General features: G+C 32.9%; 1 protein-coding gene across 3 annotated transcripts; it reads left to right on the forward strand.

Moving 5' to 3' along the window:
* Nucleotides 1–546: 546 nt before the first annotated feature.
* Nucleotides 547–16233, forward strand: LOC105338754 (coiled-coil domain-containing protein 87). Of its 3 annotated transcripts, XM_011444030.4 has the most exons (33): nucleotides 547–720; nucleotides 1227–1422; nucleotides 1644–1716; nucleotides 1987–2039; nucleotides 2195–2308; nucleotides 2678–2749; nucleotides 2892–2988; nucleotides 3094–3175; nucleotides 3282–3435; nucleotides 3559–3630; nucleotides 3940–4030; nucleotides 4154–4205; nucleotides 4397–4439; nucleotides 4568–4708; nucleotides 5206–5355; nucleotides 5498–5598; nucleotides 5768–5828; nucleotides 5941–6042; nucleotides 6146–6262; nucleotides 6735–6895; nucleotides 7206–7257; nucleotides 7639–7665; nucleotides 8156–8341; nucleotides 8819–8985; nucleotides 10073–10093; nucleotides 12671–12795; nucleotides 13798–13912; nucleotides 14005–14089; nucleotides 14409–14540; nucleotides 14823–14937; nucleotides 15185–15246; nucleotides 15447–15527; nucleotides 15804–16233. In XM_011444030.4, exons 1-33 carry the CDS (start codon nucleotides 644–646, stop codon nucleotides 15972–15974), a joined length of 3348 nt encoding a protein of 1115 aa, XP_011442332.3. In that variant the 5' UTR covers nucleotides 547–643; the 3' UTR covers nucleotides 15975–16233. The 3 variants fall into 3 exon arrangements, with proteins under 3 accessions (XP_011442332.3, XP_011442346.3, XP_065942811.1); XM_011444044.4 differs by lacking the exon at nucleotides 10073–10093; XM_066086739.1 differs by lacking the exons at nucleotides 7639–7665; nucleotides 10073–10093 and adding an exon at nucleotides 9357–9386 and having other exon boundaries at nucleotides 548–720.
* Nucleotides 16234–16446: the final 213 nt, after the last annotated feature.

The following is a 16446-nucleotide window of genomic DNA, read 5'->3' on the forward strand; positions in this document are numbered from 1 at the left end:
TATTCATGAATTATCCTAATAAATACCGATATATAAAACTTGTGAATCAGAATTCATTCCAACTAATTTTGGTACACTTGCTGTTGAATTTTAATGTTCAACCCCTAATTTTTTGAGCAACAATTTGATACTTTCAACTTTAAAATATTCATATAAAAATACATGTAATTAGATATACTAAGGTGGTTTATATACCTTTTTTGCCATTCATGCAGGTCTTTCACCAAATCCCTCATGGCCAATCCCATGTCTGAATTGAAGGTCTTCAATGATATGTTGACAAATAATCACTATGGCATTACCAAAGTTGAAACAGTTACTAATGATATCAGCGTCTGTCTTCATGAAAAAGATTTTCTCACAGTCCTTGAGTTTAATTTGTTAAAGCTTCAAAACTTAAGATAGTAAGATAACACATCTAAATTGAAACAATACCTTAAAACAAGATTTAAATGACCAGCAATTGTTCCTGAATATAGTTAAACAGAGTCAACAGTTTGATAACGAAATACCTGATAAATCTAGAGCAGTTTAAATATGAGGTCTTTTAATTGTTTTAAAAAGTATTTGTTTCAAGGATGTGTTTTAAGTGTTCAAATTCATAAGTAGTAGAATCACCTAGTATACAGGGAGTCTTGTCATAATGTCATATCATGGCAAAAGAAAGGGAATTCTTAAAAAGAGTGATGATCAACCAAACTTTAGGTTCAAGAAGTTGGGGTGAGTTCTTACCGGTCCATCTTGCTGAATGACCGCATGTTCCAAAAATAACATATTGTGGAGGGTTGTTGTAAATGACAAAACTTCAATTTTCCTTAATAGTTAAGTTCTCAGCTGCATGGTCATGATGATAGTATTGATAAATGTAAAACTGGTTCCCTCATTTTCTGCATTTAATTTATTTTATGTAAATTAATGCACAGATACCTTATTTTGTCATTGATTTGCCATTTAACAATATTATCCAATGTTTTTCCATGTACCTACATGCTAGTTATAATGTTTATAACCAAAACTTTACAGTAATACCATCATTTCCACAATATAAGATGTTTCTTTAGTAAATTAGTTCCATAAGAGGTAAATATTTATGGTATATACTCTCTTGTGCATATGCGTACTTCAAGTGTATATTACCTCTTGAAGACAAAATCTCTATAGTGTGAAGTATTTATAAGCTTGTGTAACTTCATACATGTATTCAAATGTACATGACTATTTTATAGGTTAAGTATGCCCACCTCTGACACTACTGCCGTCAAGTTTGCAGGCTACCATGCAGACCCGATCCAGGTGCAGGTTCGACTGCCCAAGCGGCAACCCATCCCAGGCAAAGACATCATGCCCGAACCCCCTCCGGAAAAGGAGAAAGTGCAGAAAGAGGGGGAGATGTATCCCTTAAAATGGCCCGCTTACACACACGTAAGTTCAATGACTTTCAAATTTTACCTCTTTAGTAGACAGTTTGCTAATTGTAATTATGCTGTATCTATCTGATAAAAATGACACTGATGGTTGGTGATTTTATTCCAACAGAAATATTCTTCTATGTCACAAAAGAGCAAATATTTACTTACATGCAGTTCAATGGTTTTAATCTTAGTAGACATTTTTATGCAGATTGCATTATTTTCTTTTTTCAGAGTGATGTTGAGAAGAAAATCAAGGGTGTTTTAGAGCCGCTGTCTTTATTTACAACTTATGGGGATGAAGAAGGTATGGAAGATTAATTACATGTACCAATATTAAATCATGGTGATGTAAATATACAATTCTGATTTTAAAAATGTAGGAAATGCAATTGCAGTGTTGTAATAATTCACCAGCCAAATATACTCCACTATGACTACAATCTAATTAGAACTTCCATCCACTTCCCAATTTTTGACATGTTGCAGCATATTAATTAGATTGTCATGATAGTTGTCAGTGCTTTCATTTATTCATCCTTTGTTTGACATTTTGTGTCCTTTTATATTTCTACAGATGCTGAAGGAAAACCTAAAGTTGAACTTGAAAGACCCAATACTCCCATCAATGTATGCTAACTTAAATATACACTGTATTATTATTATCTTTTGCATAGAATATTGTACAGTATTAACATCATTTGAAGGTTTGATAAGTTTCAGTATGGAATGTACAGTAAGTTATACAGAACATTTTATTTCATATTTGAAAAATAAAATTATAGGAAGAAATCCGACAGCAACCATCTAGTTTAGAACAACTGGCCAAATTTGTGCGGAGAAGAATTAAAGCTAGACCTGATGATCCTTATTTGTCCATTGATGATCAGCAAAATCTGGTGAGTAGAGATAAAGTACCTAGTACATTTACAATGGTGAATGAAATCATGCATGATCAATACATGTATTACATTGTAACACACTCTCTCGATCGATCAGTCTAGAATAAATTGTATAAAGGATAGGTGTGATAATTTGAACATGCTTTTTCATCTAAAGTTAATTCGCATAAAGGGTACATTTGATGATTTTTATAAAGTCACTGTGCACTGAAGTCTGAAGTTTCAATATACCCTTTGTAACCTGGTCATTAATTACTGTCCATGATGAGGCCAGTTATAAAGTCACCCTTAATGCTTCTGATACTGTAGATCTGATATGCAAAACCAGGCTGTCTGTCATTTGAACCACCATGATTTATTTTTCAGGCTGGAATTCTAATGGGTGAAATCAATTTGATATGGCCAGAAATAAGAAGACAAATAGATGACCCATTTTTGGTAAGTTAATCAGAAACTTGCAATACCACTTTTATTGTCAATGGTTTTTTTTTTTGAAATGTCATGTCAGATGTGAAGATGAATTTATGCATAATTTCTTTTTTTGCATATTTAATGAAAAAAAATACTGGTAAAATTACAGAGTCCAGAACAAAACAAAGAACTAAACAGGAGAATAGCTGTACACATTGTAACTGTCTGTGAAGAACTGTTCAATCACTACACCAAAAAAGCACAAGGTTTGTAATTTGCCAAAAAGTCAATAGTTTTTATAACATGACAGGTGCTAGCTTAATGATAGATGATACTTTACCAAAATGACTTGAATTTGAATTTTTTTTCAGTTTTAAATCAGAGAGGCATTTTCAGTGGTCCAGCAAACATGAGCAGACTTAAAGCCCAGCTAGCTTTGGATGCAAATAAATTGTGAGTTGAGGTGTTTTCGTGTAATTCTACAAATTGTATGCATGTAACACCTTATCAGTAGCAACCACTATAATGGAATGAAATTGTTATGAATTTATCTTTACAGTTTTAATATTTTGACAATTCGGAGATACATTGTGGAGGACATTCGTAAACAGGACAAAGAGGGAGATACTGGGGAAGATGTCGTTTATTCAGCCAAACCAGAAAAACCAGTACGAACCAAGTCAGATGTTCCAGTTCTGTCTTTTAAAGGGATGGTGAGTATACAGGAGATGTAAGCCCCAACTGAATTACATTATTTTACATTTTGAATACAGTATACATTGTATGTATTTATATGTTTTGTTATTTTAAGACTTTTTATTATTAACATGTTGCAGATACAGACAAGCCGTCCTAAGTCTAAAGTAAAGCGCTTCAGGTTTCATACTCCAGAGCAAGAAGCAAAGCAGGTAAGCTGATAACTCTCTCTCTCTCTCTCTCTCTCTCTCTCTCTCTCTCTCTCTCTCTCTCTCTCTCTTGGTGCTTTAGTCAGGTCTTATCATTGTAAGCCTTGTTGCGGCTTCTCTCTTAAGAAACAGAAAATATAAATTTTAGCAATTAATTAATATAATGAATAGAAACTTTGTTTTTAAAAAAAAATTTCTCCCTTCTGATTTCTGTTTTTCTGCCTCTTTTTATCCCTGTCTCTCTGTTTGCTTCCCTGTATTCTGAATTCACATGTTAATTCTAAGATTTCTAATTGATTCATCTGTGTACAGATTGTGGAGAACATGCCCTCTCTGGACACATATAAAGTTCTTGGTCTCCTAACAGACCTCCCAGAGAGAGACCTAAGGACACCTTCAGAAGGTTGGTATAAATGAAGCTTAACATACTGGTATAAACAGAAAAATAATACTGGTATTTGGTGGCATTTTATATGATGAGAAAATTTTAATTCATGTAACAATGAATTTGAAAATCTTTTTTCAGCCTCAGAAGGAAAAGCTTCTAGAATCTCTGACAGGGAATTGCAAACCTCAGGGTAAGTCCAGTTGATTTCATCAAGAGTTGTCTACAACCTAATAAAACAAATGAGAGGGATTAAACATTTAGGTTTTTTTTTTTCATTTTTGAAATTAAAAAAAAAGATAGACTTTTGAGCTTTAGGCACATTGGTATTTTTACATGCTACAAGTGAATTTTTAATCAAAGAAGTAATTTTTCTAATTACAGAGTATCAAAGGAAGATCTTTCAAGAAGAAAGGTGTTGTTAAAGGTGAGGATATTTTAGAGTCCTTATATTAGTAACATTAGAATTTATTTAACCAATGAGTAAGATATGTATGTTATATATGTCTCCTTAGTCTTTTTTACCTGTATTTACCTGTTGACCTCGATTGACAGCGATCTCGGTCCCTGCCCGATATCCAGTTTGGGGAGACGCTTCTGGAAGAGCTTGGTATTGACCGCTCCATCAAAAAGGACATCCTTGCTCAGTATGAAATTGACATCCTCAAGCGGCAAATGGCTCAACAGAAACTACAGGTAATAACCCAGTTATCAGCAGTAACAATACAAATGTTGCTATAGGATTTCAAATGATCATTATAATAATATCCATTACTTAGCATTTTTTCGCTGTATTATTTTTTACCCAGTTGCGCAAGTACATAATAACATATTCCATTTTCATTTTACCCAGACACAACTGATTTTTAAAGTTACTGAGTAATGAGCATGTGACCTGCAATTTCAAAGTGCCCCATGTTTTGAATGCCCGTTGACAATTAGTGCAAATAGGATAAAATAAAAGGGGGAAGGGGGGGGGGACATTTACCAGTTTACAAGATGATATATTGAGAAGACAAATACATGGACTATACTTTTCATGAAATATCTTCAGTTGATAAGATACAGGTACATATAATTATCATAGAATCATCATGTAGAATTAACATCCAGGATAGCTATAGGATTCTAAGCACAATCATTAATTGATGATATTTTCAAGACATAACCTGTATTTGATCTCCTATTTCTAGCAGAAGAAGGAGAAGATTGTAGTTGACACAAGTAAAAAGCCACAGCCGGGAACGCGGGAGTATGCTGCTGAGGATTTACAGCGCCTCGTGAGGCGTCCTCAGGACACCGAGGACCCCAAAATAAAGGAGGACCTGCCACCATTGCTACAGGTAAACAATCTCTCTTATGCTGGTATTTTTGGATGATTTAAAGTTGCAATTACAGCACAACAGTTGATGTTGATTAAGGTAGATGTATAGATGTAATTCAATTGAAGAGTCAGGATCTTAATATTCTGATAAATCTTTGTAGGCTATCACAAGGAGTGCCAAACATGATGGCCTGAAAGAGAGATTAGAGCAGAGGATGAGAGAACTCGAAGAGAGAGAAAGAAGGGACATCCAAGAACAGAGGTGTGTGCATTTAGATTTTACCTTAAAAATAATATTATAACTCTAAATTTTTTAATGATTAATGATAAGTAAATGCTTTAAGATTTATCAGTACTTTCAATGAAATACAGTTTTTCAAGACTGACTGCAGATTGATAGGAGTTTTTATCCTATTGAATTGAAATTTCAGTGTGAAGATCCGAGAGCCCACCCACCCCCAGCCAGCGACCGTCAGTGCCAGACTCCCAGGGGTAATAAAGTCCAAATCTCTTTACCATGCAGTGATCAGATTTTGGGATTTATAGTATCCTTTGCCAACTAATTTACAAGTAACAGATTAATGGGTTTTCTCCCCTTTTACAGATGGAGGTCAGAGCATCAGATATCCGAGTTTCAGAGCGGGTTTGCATGTCATCAATCACCATCGATGGATATACAACTGTATACAATGAACTCACTGATGAGGTATTGAGGATTTATCTCCCCTTCTTCAATTTTTATCAGGTAACCTTAGACGGCCTGTTTTTATGTTCAACATATGACCTAAACATTTTTCTGACTTCATTAGATTGATCCAGCCACTGTTAAAAACTTGGACAAGAATCTGTTCCTCAGTGATGAAATCAAGGAAGTCTACAGGGAAATTATGAAGACTGTACCCACTGATCATCTCCGACTGGATGATGTAAGTTATCTGCAACAGTGACCACTGTAAAAAAATACTTCATTTACCCAATGATAAGACTTACCTGGTACTGGAAAATTATCTCTCTTATTAGAACAAAGCCTTGTTATTGTGACTCAATACTGTTTATCCAGTTTTTCACATAAGTATTAATTAGGTACTAATTAAGTACTCGCGTAATATAAGTATACAGTATCACATAATTTTTTTTATTTAGACAAGTTAATTTATGCATTCTTCAAAGTTTGTTTAGCAAACAGTACCACACAAAATTTTGACAATAATGTATATTTTTTTATGATGATGAAAATAGAAAAAAATTAGATCATCATGAAAGTACAAAATGCATGATGTACGCTAAACAATGATTGATTACTAGTACATGTTACATGAATGCACGTACATTCGAAAAAAACTGTGTTAATAATTGCATGTACTTGTATTTAGTCTCTAATTGCCTTAATTTTAATAGGATGAAATGGTACAGAAAGCTGCTGAGGATGTGAATCTATCAGGCACCATGGCCTCCTCCACACTGGCAAAGAGGCCCAGCCAGAGGGTCATCAATCCCGCCCTCAACAGAGGTCAAAAGGCCCCCTGGGGGGAAATGGACCCAAAACAATGGGTCAGAACGTAAGTTTTGCTAGAATTTGGTTTCTTTTTAAAATCAGCAGGTGAAAATTTTTTGATTTTGGTATAAATTTCTAAAAAGGTTCATTTATTTTTTGTGTAATGGTCTTTTGTTATTTTTGAATTAGTGACTTCAAAGATAACTTTGAACTTCTTTTTTTTTTTGCACATCATTATGTTTGTCATTAATTCTGAAAAATATTGTAAGATTTAACAGCCGTAGGTAATTCCAGTTAATATATAGCAGTTCTGACACAGCTTGTGGGATAAAGTAACTTGTAAATTTTATTAAAATGATATTCTTTCTTTTTAGACCTCATAATCCTCCAAAGAATTTCTTGGGTGAAGATACATTTAGTCCAACTGTAAGTCTTAAAATTTTCATAATACAAATCAATCTAATTCTTACCTGTAACTAATTTTGAGGTGAATAGAAAAGTAATACAGATAATGAGTACATTATATACTACAATATTGAACAAGCACTGTAATATACATGTATGTAATTAATTTACGTCATCAAACTAAAAACTAAATTATATTTTCCATATCCCCTGAAGATAAGGTACAGAGATATAGTCATTGTTTCTGTATATTTTTGTAAATATCAAAGCATGTTATATGTACATGTGTGTACCACCTTTGATTTTCAAAGAAAATATAAGTTTTGATTAAGCAAACTCCACATGTATTTGTATATGGTTCATGTGTTCACAGTGCTCACATTTGTACATGTATTATCACAGATGATTGGTGGTAAATATCTGAATAAGGTATAAATTTAAACCATGAATTAAGCATATTGTTCACAGTTCACTTCACATTTGTTGTAAATTTAAGTTCATTGTCGTTCATTTGTTGCTGCAATGATTTGGAATTGTTTATTGTGAGTATTTAGTAGCATTTCTGGTTTAAAAAAGGTGTTTTAAACATGTTGAATATTGCAGTTGTATACAAATATTTCATTATTTATACATTTGTAAAATTGTGTACACATATCAGTGCATGTACCAGTAAAATATACATGTACATGTTTTCTAGAAACTGAAATGTAGTTTCATATAATCATATATCCTTTTAATACATTTCAAGATACATGCATAAATACTAGATGAAGAAGAAAAAAATATTTATTCATGCAGTGGTATTCTTATTTCTTGTCATAGGCACTTTCATATTATCTATATATAATTTTATTGCCACTAGCTACTTGTAGCAGTTTATAAGCTGTTTATCCATTTGTCATTGTAAATTTATACATAGACTCCAAATATGGATAAGATTCATGACTTCATGCACAATCCACGGAAAATGGCGCAGATGAAGGAGCAGACAGAAAACATGCCTAAGTTTGTGGCAGAGAAGATGTCCAGGACGTACGCCTCGTGGCTACAGTGGTGGCGGAGTACCATCACCAGCGACGATTACATGAAATACCTGTCCACCACAGTAAGTTCTACAGTCTTTGTTACGGTAAAAGTGGTAATTTAAGCATGGGGAAAATTTACAATACTTACGCGGTAAGCTTAAAACCTCAGAAAATACTCCCGCGCATATAGTAAAAAATCAAAACTTTAGTGTGGTAAATCATGCATTATCGTATATAAAATCCATGCTTATTGTTTAACTATAGAAAACGGGTACTTTACCACCTGCGTAAATAAACACTATTACAGTATGTAAATGAAAGATTACACACGTTTGATTCTTTTGTAAATGTAATTAATAAAATATTTGCCGTGAATTTATTTTCTGATAAATGTTTAAGTATTTGTTGCATCAATCTATTTATTTGGGTCTAGTCTAAAAAAAAGATTCAAACAAATTTTAAATAGTCATAAAATCAATATAACATGATTCCAGTAATGTTATTTAAGAAAAGCCGGATGACATTTCACTAATCAGTACTTTTATTTGTTTTCTTAGGAGTCAGATTATATGGGTGTGGTGTTTCATTTCTATGACTCTGAGGATGAGGATGAGGAAGAAGATGAGGAACCTACGCCTCGCTTTAATTTACCAAGAATGGGAATGTCTCCATTTAAACCTCACTCCAGAGCAGGTGGTCAACCCAGCAAACTGGCAGAACTCAAGTAAGTTACCCAACTAACACACATGATATCAGTACTATATTGTATGGGTTGATGGGTAAAGTCAAACATTTTTATTGCAATTACGGTATATTGGGTTGTGTTAAAACTGTTCTAAAAAAAATTTCCTTTTGAAATCTTGGAATATAATAATTTTAAAGAATTATTGATATGACACTTTTCTTTGCTTTTGAGTTTGGGTGTTTATTAGATATCCATCTCATACCCTACTATGATGGACTGGAATTATATATAAACATTCAAGTCTTGAAGACATAAGTATGTAATAGCATGGAGCAAAAATGTTTTTGTTCTTTGCCCTCATTATATATGTATTCTAGGGGATTTGCTGAAAACTTAAGTAACCTTTTCAGATCACCAACTTTAAGTAGTAAATCATGCAGGTAAATGTAATGTCCAAAGGATGAGGGGGAGTGAGAAAATATATCATGCAATGGAAAGGTCATCTGCATTGAATAATTTCAGATTCATGTTACTGAACGCTTAACATATCATTTAAAAGATTGATAAAGTAACTCATTCTGACAAGGGTATTATTTCATATGCCTGGCTATATTCTTTTGGATATATTGGGTGTTTTTAACAGACCAAATATATGTAATAAAGGTGGTTCAATGGGATAATAAATATCTTCAATTCTGTAAGAATTTAATCAAAGTTTTAGATATACTGTAAATTCCTTATTTTACGCGAGTACTTAATTCCGCGATTTCGCTGTTTTGTATCAAATCGCGAGAATAAAAAATCGCGATCACTGTTTTTTTTTCTAAATTTCCTATACAATGTACTTTAAAACTCTCTGAAAAATTAAAGGAAGATTTTAAAATCCGTGATGGTTGCTTCTCACGATTTTACGCGGAAATTAATTCCTCGCTTTTATTTAGGAATCTACAGTACATTTTTTCCAAACTTTTAAACTTCTGCTTACTTCTCAATGTATTAATCTTATAAAAAAATGTAGGTTTTATACTTAAAGAGTGCAATTCTAATTTCATCATCCATTGGGCCACTCAATTACAGGAAAAGATGTTTTTTTAATATTGTTAATGGGTCGGTGACTTGATTTCAGGAAACAGCAGAGGTTGCAACAGTAAGTATGGAGGGCTCGTTGTCGTTTATGACATACTGTATATATGTGTATAGTAGTTGGGATATAGTTCTGTACACAGGAAAAGGGTCCAGAATGCACAGAGGGAAAACATTCAATATACCAGTGTGTGGAACACCAGTTTGTTGAAATTAAAAAAAAATATCCCTACTGGTATTTGTTAATTGCATTTTTTGATTTTTGGTGAAATTAGTGAAACACCCAAGTTTACGTCTCATTTAAAAGATGTGTTAAAATAATTGCACCAGAATACATTTTTTGCTTATTATTGAAAATTCAAGAAACTTGTTTTTTAAAATTCTCATGGTTTATTTTCAAATTAAGGTTTGTTGAAATTCCATGTATATGTCAATATCATTATAGTAGCATTTGAAACACAGGTCAAGAAAGCTTGTTTACCTCACATATCAACCAAGGAAAAAACTTAGAAATTCATTTTAATGAATATACTTATAGTCTGTCCCAAGTTATTGCTTCCATCACTTTTTGATGATTTTTAATAGAATTACACATACCTGTGAAAGAAATACAGTTGAAATCGTTAAAAGGGAATATATCCAAGATATCTTCATTGAACAAATATCCCTTTCCACTCAGAAAAATTCACAGGAACGAAAACTGATTCCTTACGGAGATTTATAATGGGGAATGTTTACATCTTTTCTCCATTCGGAATACACTCGGAATACATCGCACAATTTTTTAACGTTATCATCCGGGCTTATTAATGGCTGTTGCAATGCAAAATCTCCGTAGACTTTCAATTTCGGGATGTGTATTGAAACCTGAAGCGGTAGAGGGGGCGTTTCAAAACAGATAATCGGGACATTTTTTGTATTAGTGGATGAACGTAGTTTGAGCACAAAGGTATTTACTATTATTGAAATATCAAGCAAAAAGTGGTGGAAGCAAAAACTCGGGACAGAGTATAGTAAGCTTTTTAGGCTATTTCATTGAAAGGGAAATGTAGAAATTAATGTATTATGGATAGAATTGTCTTTAGTAGGGGGGATATTATAGACATGGATTAGTGAGCACAATGCATCCACTTTTAGTCAGAGATCGATCACCTTTTTGAGTATTGTGTTAGGTGCTTTTTGACAGTTGTAGACATCCAGTTTACTTGCAGCATGAGTATTAGTTGATATTGTCAGACACTTGCTATAACTGTGAAAATGTTTTCTTACTTGGCATGCAGTCTTCCTTTCAAAGCTGATTTTATTTTACAGTTTTTATTAATCCCATTGCAGCAATAATGGCTCTAATTTAGTGTTTTAAGTTAATTTCTATCTTTTTAAGATTTATTTTTACTATGCATTTTGCAAGTGTAGAAAAAATAGAGAATTTATTATCACTTATACTTCAAATGGTTTTAATGCAGTCAAGATGGATTTAGCAAGATGAGTCTTTCCTGACATTTTGGCTATGAAAAAATGAGGTTTCAATGTTTACAATAGGATAAAATGCTTCTATGGTAGGGATCCCCAACTTCTGTAAATTTCGTAATTTTGTCAAGTCCTCTCTTAGATTAATAAACTCAAGCTGCAACAGTTAATTAATTTTTGTCGTATTTTCACAAAAAGGTAACACGTACTGGTATTTCATTCTTCATTTTACATGTAAATTAATTCAAATTTAACGCATGCATGGTAGAGAAGTATAAGTTTTGCATGTAGTTCAGTTATTTGTCAGAAAATCTGGGTCATTTACAGTGAAAGGAAAAACTATTTGAAGAAAGTAAAAATAAACTGTTTAAACAATTAAAACATTTTAGGTAAATAAATAATGTTTCTACAAGAAGTTAATTTTTATTTTTTTGGGGGGGGGGAGGGGGGTGGGGTCTTTTATATGCTATTTTCTCTTTTTTTTTCTTGACCAAATGATTTTGGTTTAATCTGGAACAACTTCAAGCAAAACTTTTTTTAATTAATTGATATGCTAAATTCCAGAATTGCATTAAGGTAGTATGGTTGTACTAAATAGCAGTTCATTTAGTTCATCTTGGTTTTATGTATTCATTTATACATAAAAAGTATCAAAAAAATATACTTTAAGATCAATTTTGATCCTGGAGATTTGGTCTTAGAATAATGTTGAACCCCAAATTGACTTTAATTTTTTGGTTTATTTTGAACAAGTTTAAGAATTTTATTGGACTCATCCTAACTAAGATTTGTTTCAAGAATTGTCAAATTGCTTTATAGTTGTCCTAACAGAATGTGGATTTTGTGTCTTTGAAATGTAACAGTTTGAAATTGTCATGAATGTTGTTACTCCGCATGCAAATTTGATATTGTAATTTTGGTACATTTGGAAAAGATAACTTTATTTTAATTTCTCAGGTAGAAGTAATCATATAATTTGTACAACTTTTAAACAATGCGTCCATATAATGTGGACTACATTTAAACAATATTGTAGTTCTTGCAAAATCTTTAATCTTTGATCATCATTCTTCATCTCTCTTAGTCGTTATTACATCTATTCATATCTGTTTCTATTTTGTCAACATATATATATATATACTATTTTATGTACTACTTTAACTTTAACTTGCAGGGAGAGAGAGAAGAAGATAGAAGAACTGAAACAAGAGAAAACTAGATATGAAGAAGGGATGTGGAATGTAAATGCTGTACTTATGGGTGGACTAGGAAAAGACCCGATCATTGCAGAGGCGCAAGGTTGGTGTCATGATGTTCTATCATCTAAAAAATGTTTGTTTTAATGTGAGAGAGAGATAAAGAGAGAGAGAGAAAGAGAGAGAGTGCTTGAGCTTTAGTACATGTATATAATTATTTTCAAGTTGATGATGTCTAATGTTGTGTGATAACCTATTGTGGAATCATTTTTATTCGTCAGTTTTCATCGATAGCCAAAATTTTCCTGGTTCATCGGGACCTAATTCCGTTGTTAGTGTAATCGGGATAATATTAATAAATATTAAACAAATTCTTGTATATATGTTAATTGGCAAGGGTTATTCACAAAATCAATAAGTATCCCATTTGGCAATGTTGTGCTGTGTCCAGTCCTGTCTATTGATTTGTATGTGTGATGTGTTATTTCCAGTCCTCTATGTAGGTTGAAGCCAGACCTTTTTGTTTGGCTGTATCTAGTCCATTTCATTCTAGTAAATTGGTTGGCTGTATCCACTTGCTATTTCCTGTTATATTGGTTGGCTTTATCCAGACCTCTATTTCCTGTTATATAGGTTGGCTGTGTCCAGTCTTCTATTTCTTGTTATATTGGTTGCCTGTATCCAGTCCTCTATTTCCTGTTATATTGGTTGGCTGTATCTAGTCCATTTTTATTCTAGTAAATTGGTTGCCTGTATCCACTTGCTATTTCCTGTTATATTGGTTGGCTTTATCCAGACCTCTATTTCCTGTTATATAGGTTGGCTGTGTCCAGTCTTCTATGTTCTGTTTTATTGGTTGTCTGTATCCAGTCCTCTATGTCCTGGTATATTGGTTGACTGTATCCATTCCACTCTGTCAAATTACTGGTTTATTGGTGGCAGTTTTCTGTTTATTCTATCATATATTGGTTGGTTTTTTCCTGTCTTGCGTTGTTGGATTATACCTACTATATAATGTCTTTTAAAGTTGATTATGTCTGGTTCTCTCTTCAATATTGCATTTGTGAAATGTGAATCAGAAACTGTCTTCTTTGTCATGGTGCAGATGATGATGATGCCTCCTCAACAAGGAAGAAGTCAGCAGACACCACTAAATCTGCCAAAACTCTTCAGGAGAGAATGGCAGCAAGGCACTCTGCAAAACTGGAGAAGGCTGGCAGGTAAAAATGTTAACTTGTATTTCTTGGTGAACTTAATAGCTTGTAAATTGAAAAAACAGAATTTTACACTGAATTTTGGTGTGACCTTGTAGGGAAGTTGCTATGACCTCTCGGGCTTCGAAAGTGACCACTGTAACAGGAACTATCAGTAAACTAGAGACAGATCGCACTGAAGAGGTGAGTAAATCAGTGGGCTTAATTATACCAGTGTGGAAACAGGCTGTTAGATCTTGTTTTATTAGTAAAAGAGTATTTATAATAAACCGACAACCTCTGTTGTTTCTTTTTTTAAAAAGAGAACCAAGATATGTGTTTTGATGATGCATAACAATTAACCCAGGGCTGTAAAATTACCGTTATGGAGACTATATAAAGTACAATAATTAAAGATACATGTATATCAGTAGTTTTTCTTGATGATGTAAAAGAGTTTTGTTTATTTTAAGCACATGTAGATTGTTCTCTTGTCTTTAATATCTATGTGATGTCTTTGCAGAGTGGAGATGTACAGTTGACACCCCAGGAGAGATTGGAGAAGGTTTGGAATGCCCTGGAGATGCCAGATAACCTAAAGCTGGACATGGCCATCAAATACAGCACCAACGAGTACTATGTCAAACTGTTTGAGGTATCACATTATTGTACTTTTCTGAGTTTCTGTTTTTTTGAGTGGTGTATTTTTTAAAACAAAAATTCTTTTTTCTATGTCAAGTATTTTCAAAAATTCTGGTATCATTAATTTTTTGATGTAAAGGAAAAAACCCTTTTTGTGTAAAATCTATTGTTGGTAGAGAATGGATTTTTTGATATGAACTAAAATATATCAGAAAATTTTCTAGAATTTTTTAGATCAGAATGAATTTTTGTTTTAAGTACTAGATGAAACATACAATGTTTCTTCCTTTTTCAGGCCATTGACCGTTGGGAGAAGGTCACAGAGCTGATTCTGAAGAGAGAAGACCTGCTTGCAAAGCTTGAAAAGTTCGAGAGGGCGGCCTCAGACCCAAACAGGTTCTTTGAAAAAGGTAGCTCCTTTCACATCATCTTTTTTCAGTAATCAGTGTTTCTAAGATAGAAAATCCTTTTGTTTTCCAATGTTTGTTACTGGTAAGTTAAAATATTTTCAGAGGAATAGTCTGTTAATGTGGGCTAATGGATATTTGTATGGGGAGACATTTAAAGAACTATAAACATGCCAATCAGATTAATCTTCCCCAGGTTTCTTTTATGTTTGTATGGTTCTGATTTCTACGTTCTTTTGATTCATATCAGGTAACAAAGGAAGCTCGGTGAAAAGATTGCAAGAAGCGAAACAAAGGAGTTATTTATACAAGGTAAAATCAGAATTCGATTTTGCAATCATATTTAATTATTTGATTCAATGAATGAATGAATGAAAATGTGCACTGGAAATCTTACTGCATTATGACATTTTGGCTCTAAAGGATTTCAAATCAATGAGATGGTGAAATAACTTTGCATAAATTCTGTAAATAAACCATGTTGATTCCAATGATTTTCCTTCTGTTTTCAGAGAATAGAATATTATGACCAGGAGATTAAAGTGGAATTAAATTTTATAAAGAAGCATTTTAAGGATGAAGTCTCATATAAAGTAAGTTGACAAAATTTTTCCATTTTATTATTACCAAAATATGTTTTTTACAAACATGAAAAAAAAATCTAATTTTATGGGGTAAAATTTTGGGAATTTTAAAATAAACTGTTCTGCTAAATTTGTGGATAAAGTTTTCTCTTGAACAAAAATTTCATTAAATCAAGTAGGTATGGGTTTTCCACAAAATCAACGAGGACATATTTGGAAATAAAATTGTACTATCAAGCATTATCCATGTAGAAATTGTTTACAATATTGATGTTTCTGATACAGGGCCGTCCATATGAAGAGAAAATAAAATGGGATAGGATTGAGATGTTGTATTGGCTGCAGGAAGAAAGGAAGAGCAGCGCCATCCGATACGAGTCCATGATGAGGCCATTCCAGGTGGGCACTGCCCAGTTAGAGCCCATCCCAAATCTTCCACAGGAAGGAGTGGTATAACCATTCATGCCCATTCCAAATCAGAGTGGTTCTGTGTATAATAAAAAAAAACAAGCCCTTGGGACAGGAGATTTTACATATTGTCCTTTATTATATCTGTGATGAATATTGTACCAAACACTATAGCTGCTGTTTGATGGTCTGTGATATTAAATAATATGAACACACTTTTATCCGTATTTGATAGTAGTGTATATGCATCTGATGTTTAAATGCTGGAATATTTACACATGATAAATAAACCTTTTTATGTGCAGAGTTCAGGGGTTAAGTGTTGTCATTAAAATGCTGAAGCTCATATAGATAAATACTCCAAGATCATAATATATGTTCCATAAGCTCATTGGATGTCAAACAAATTGATCTTTGGTAAATGCATTTACAGTCTATTAGATTGTCATAAAAATTTACAGATCTCTGAAAGTTACATTTTCGAAATTAAATACAACAAGGGATGCTGAATAAACTTTAG

Source organism: Magallana gigas, chromosome 6, assembly GCF_963853765.1.
Source record: "Magallana gigas chromosome 6, xbMagGiga1.1, whole genome shotgun sequence".
Classification (NCBI taxonomy): Eukaryota; Metazoa; Mollusca; class Bivalvia; order Ostreida; family Ostreidae; genus Magallana; species Magallana gigas.

Bases quoted from the DNA above. Each gene is read 5' to 3' on its own strand.
- LOC105338754 (XM_011444030.4), top strand. From the start codon at position 644: ATGTCATATCATGGCAAAAGAAAGGGAATTCTTAAAAAGAGTGATGAT. The intron at 12,796-13,797 runs GTTGGTGTCATG...GTCATGGTGCAG, and splicing joins GATCATTGCAGAGGCGCAAG to ATGATGATGATGCCTCCTCA. The intron at 14,541-14,822 runs GTATCACATTAT...TTCCTTTTTCAG, and splicing joins ACTATGTCAAACTGTTTGAG to GCCATTGACCGTTGGGAGAA.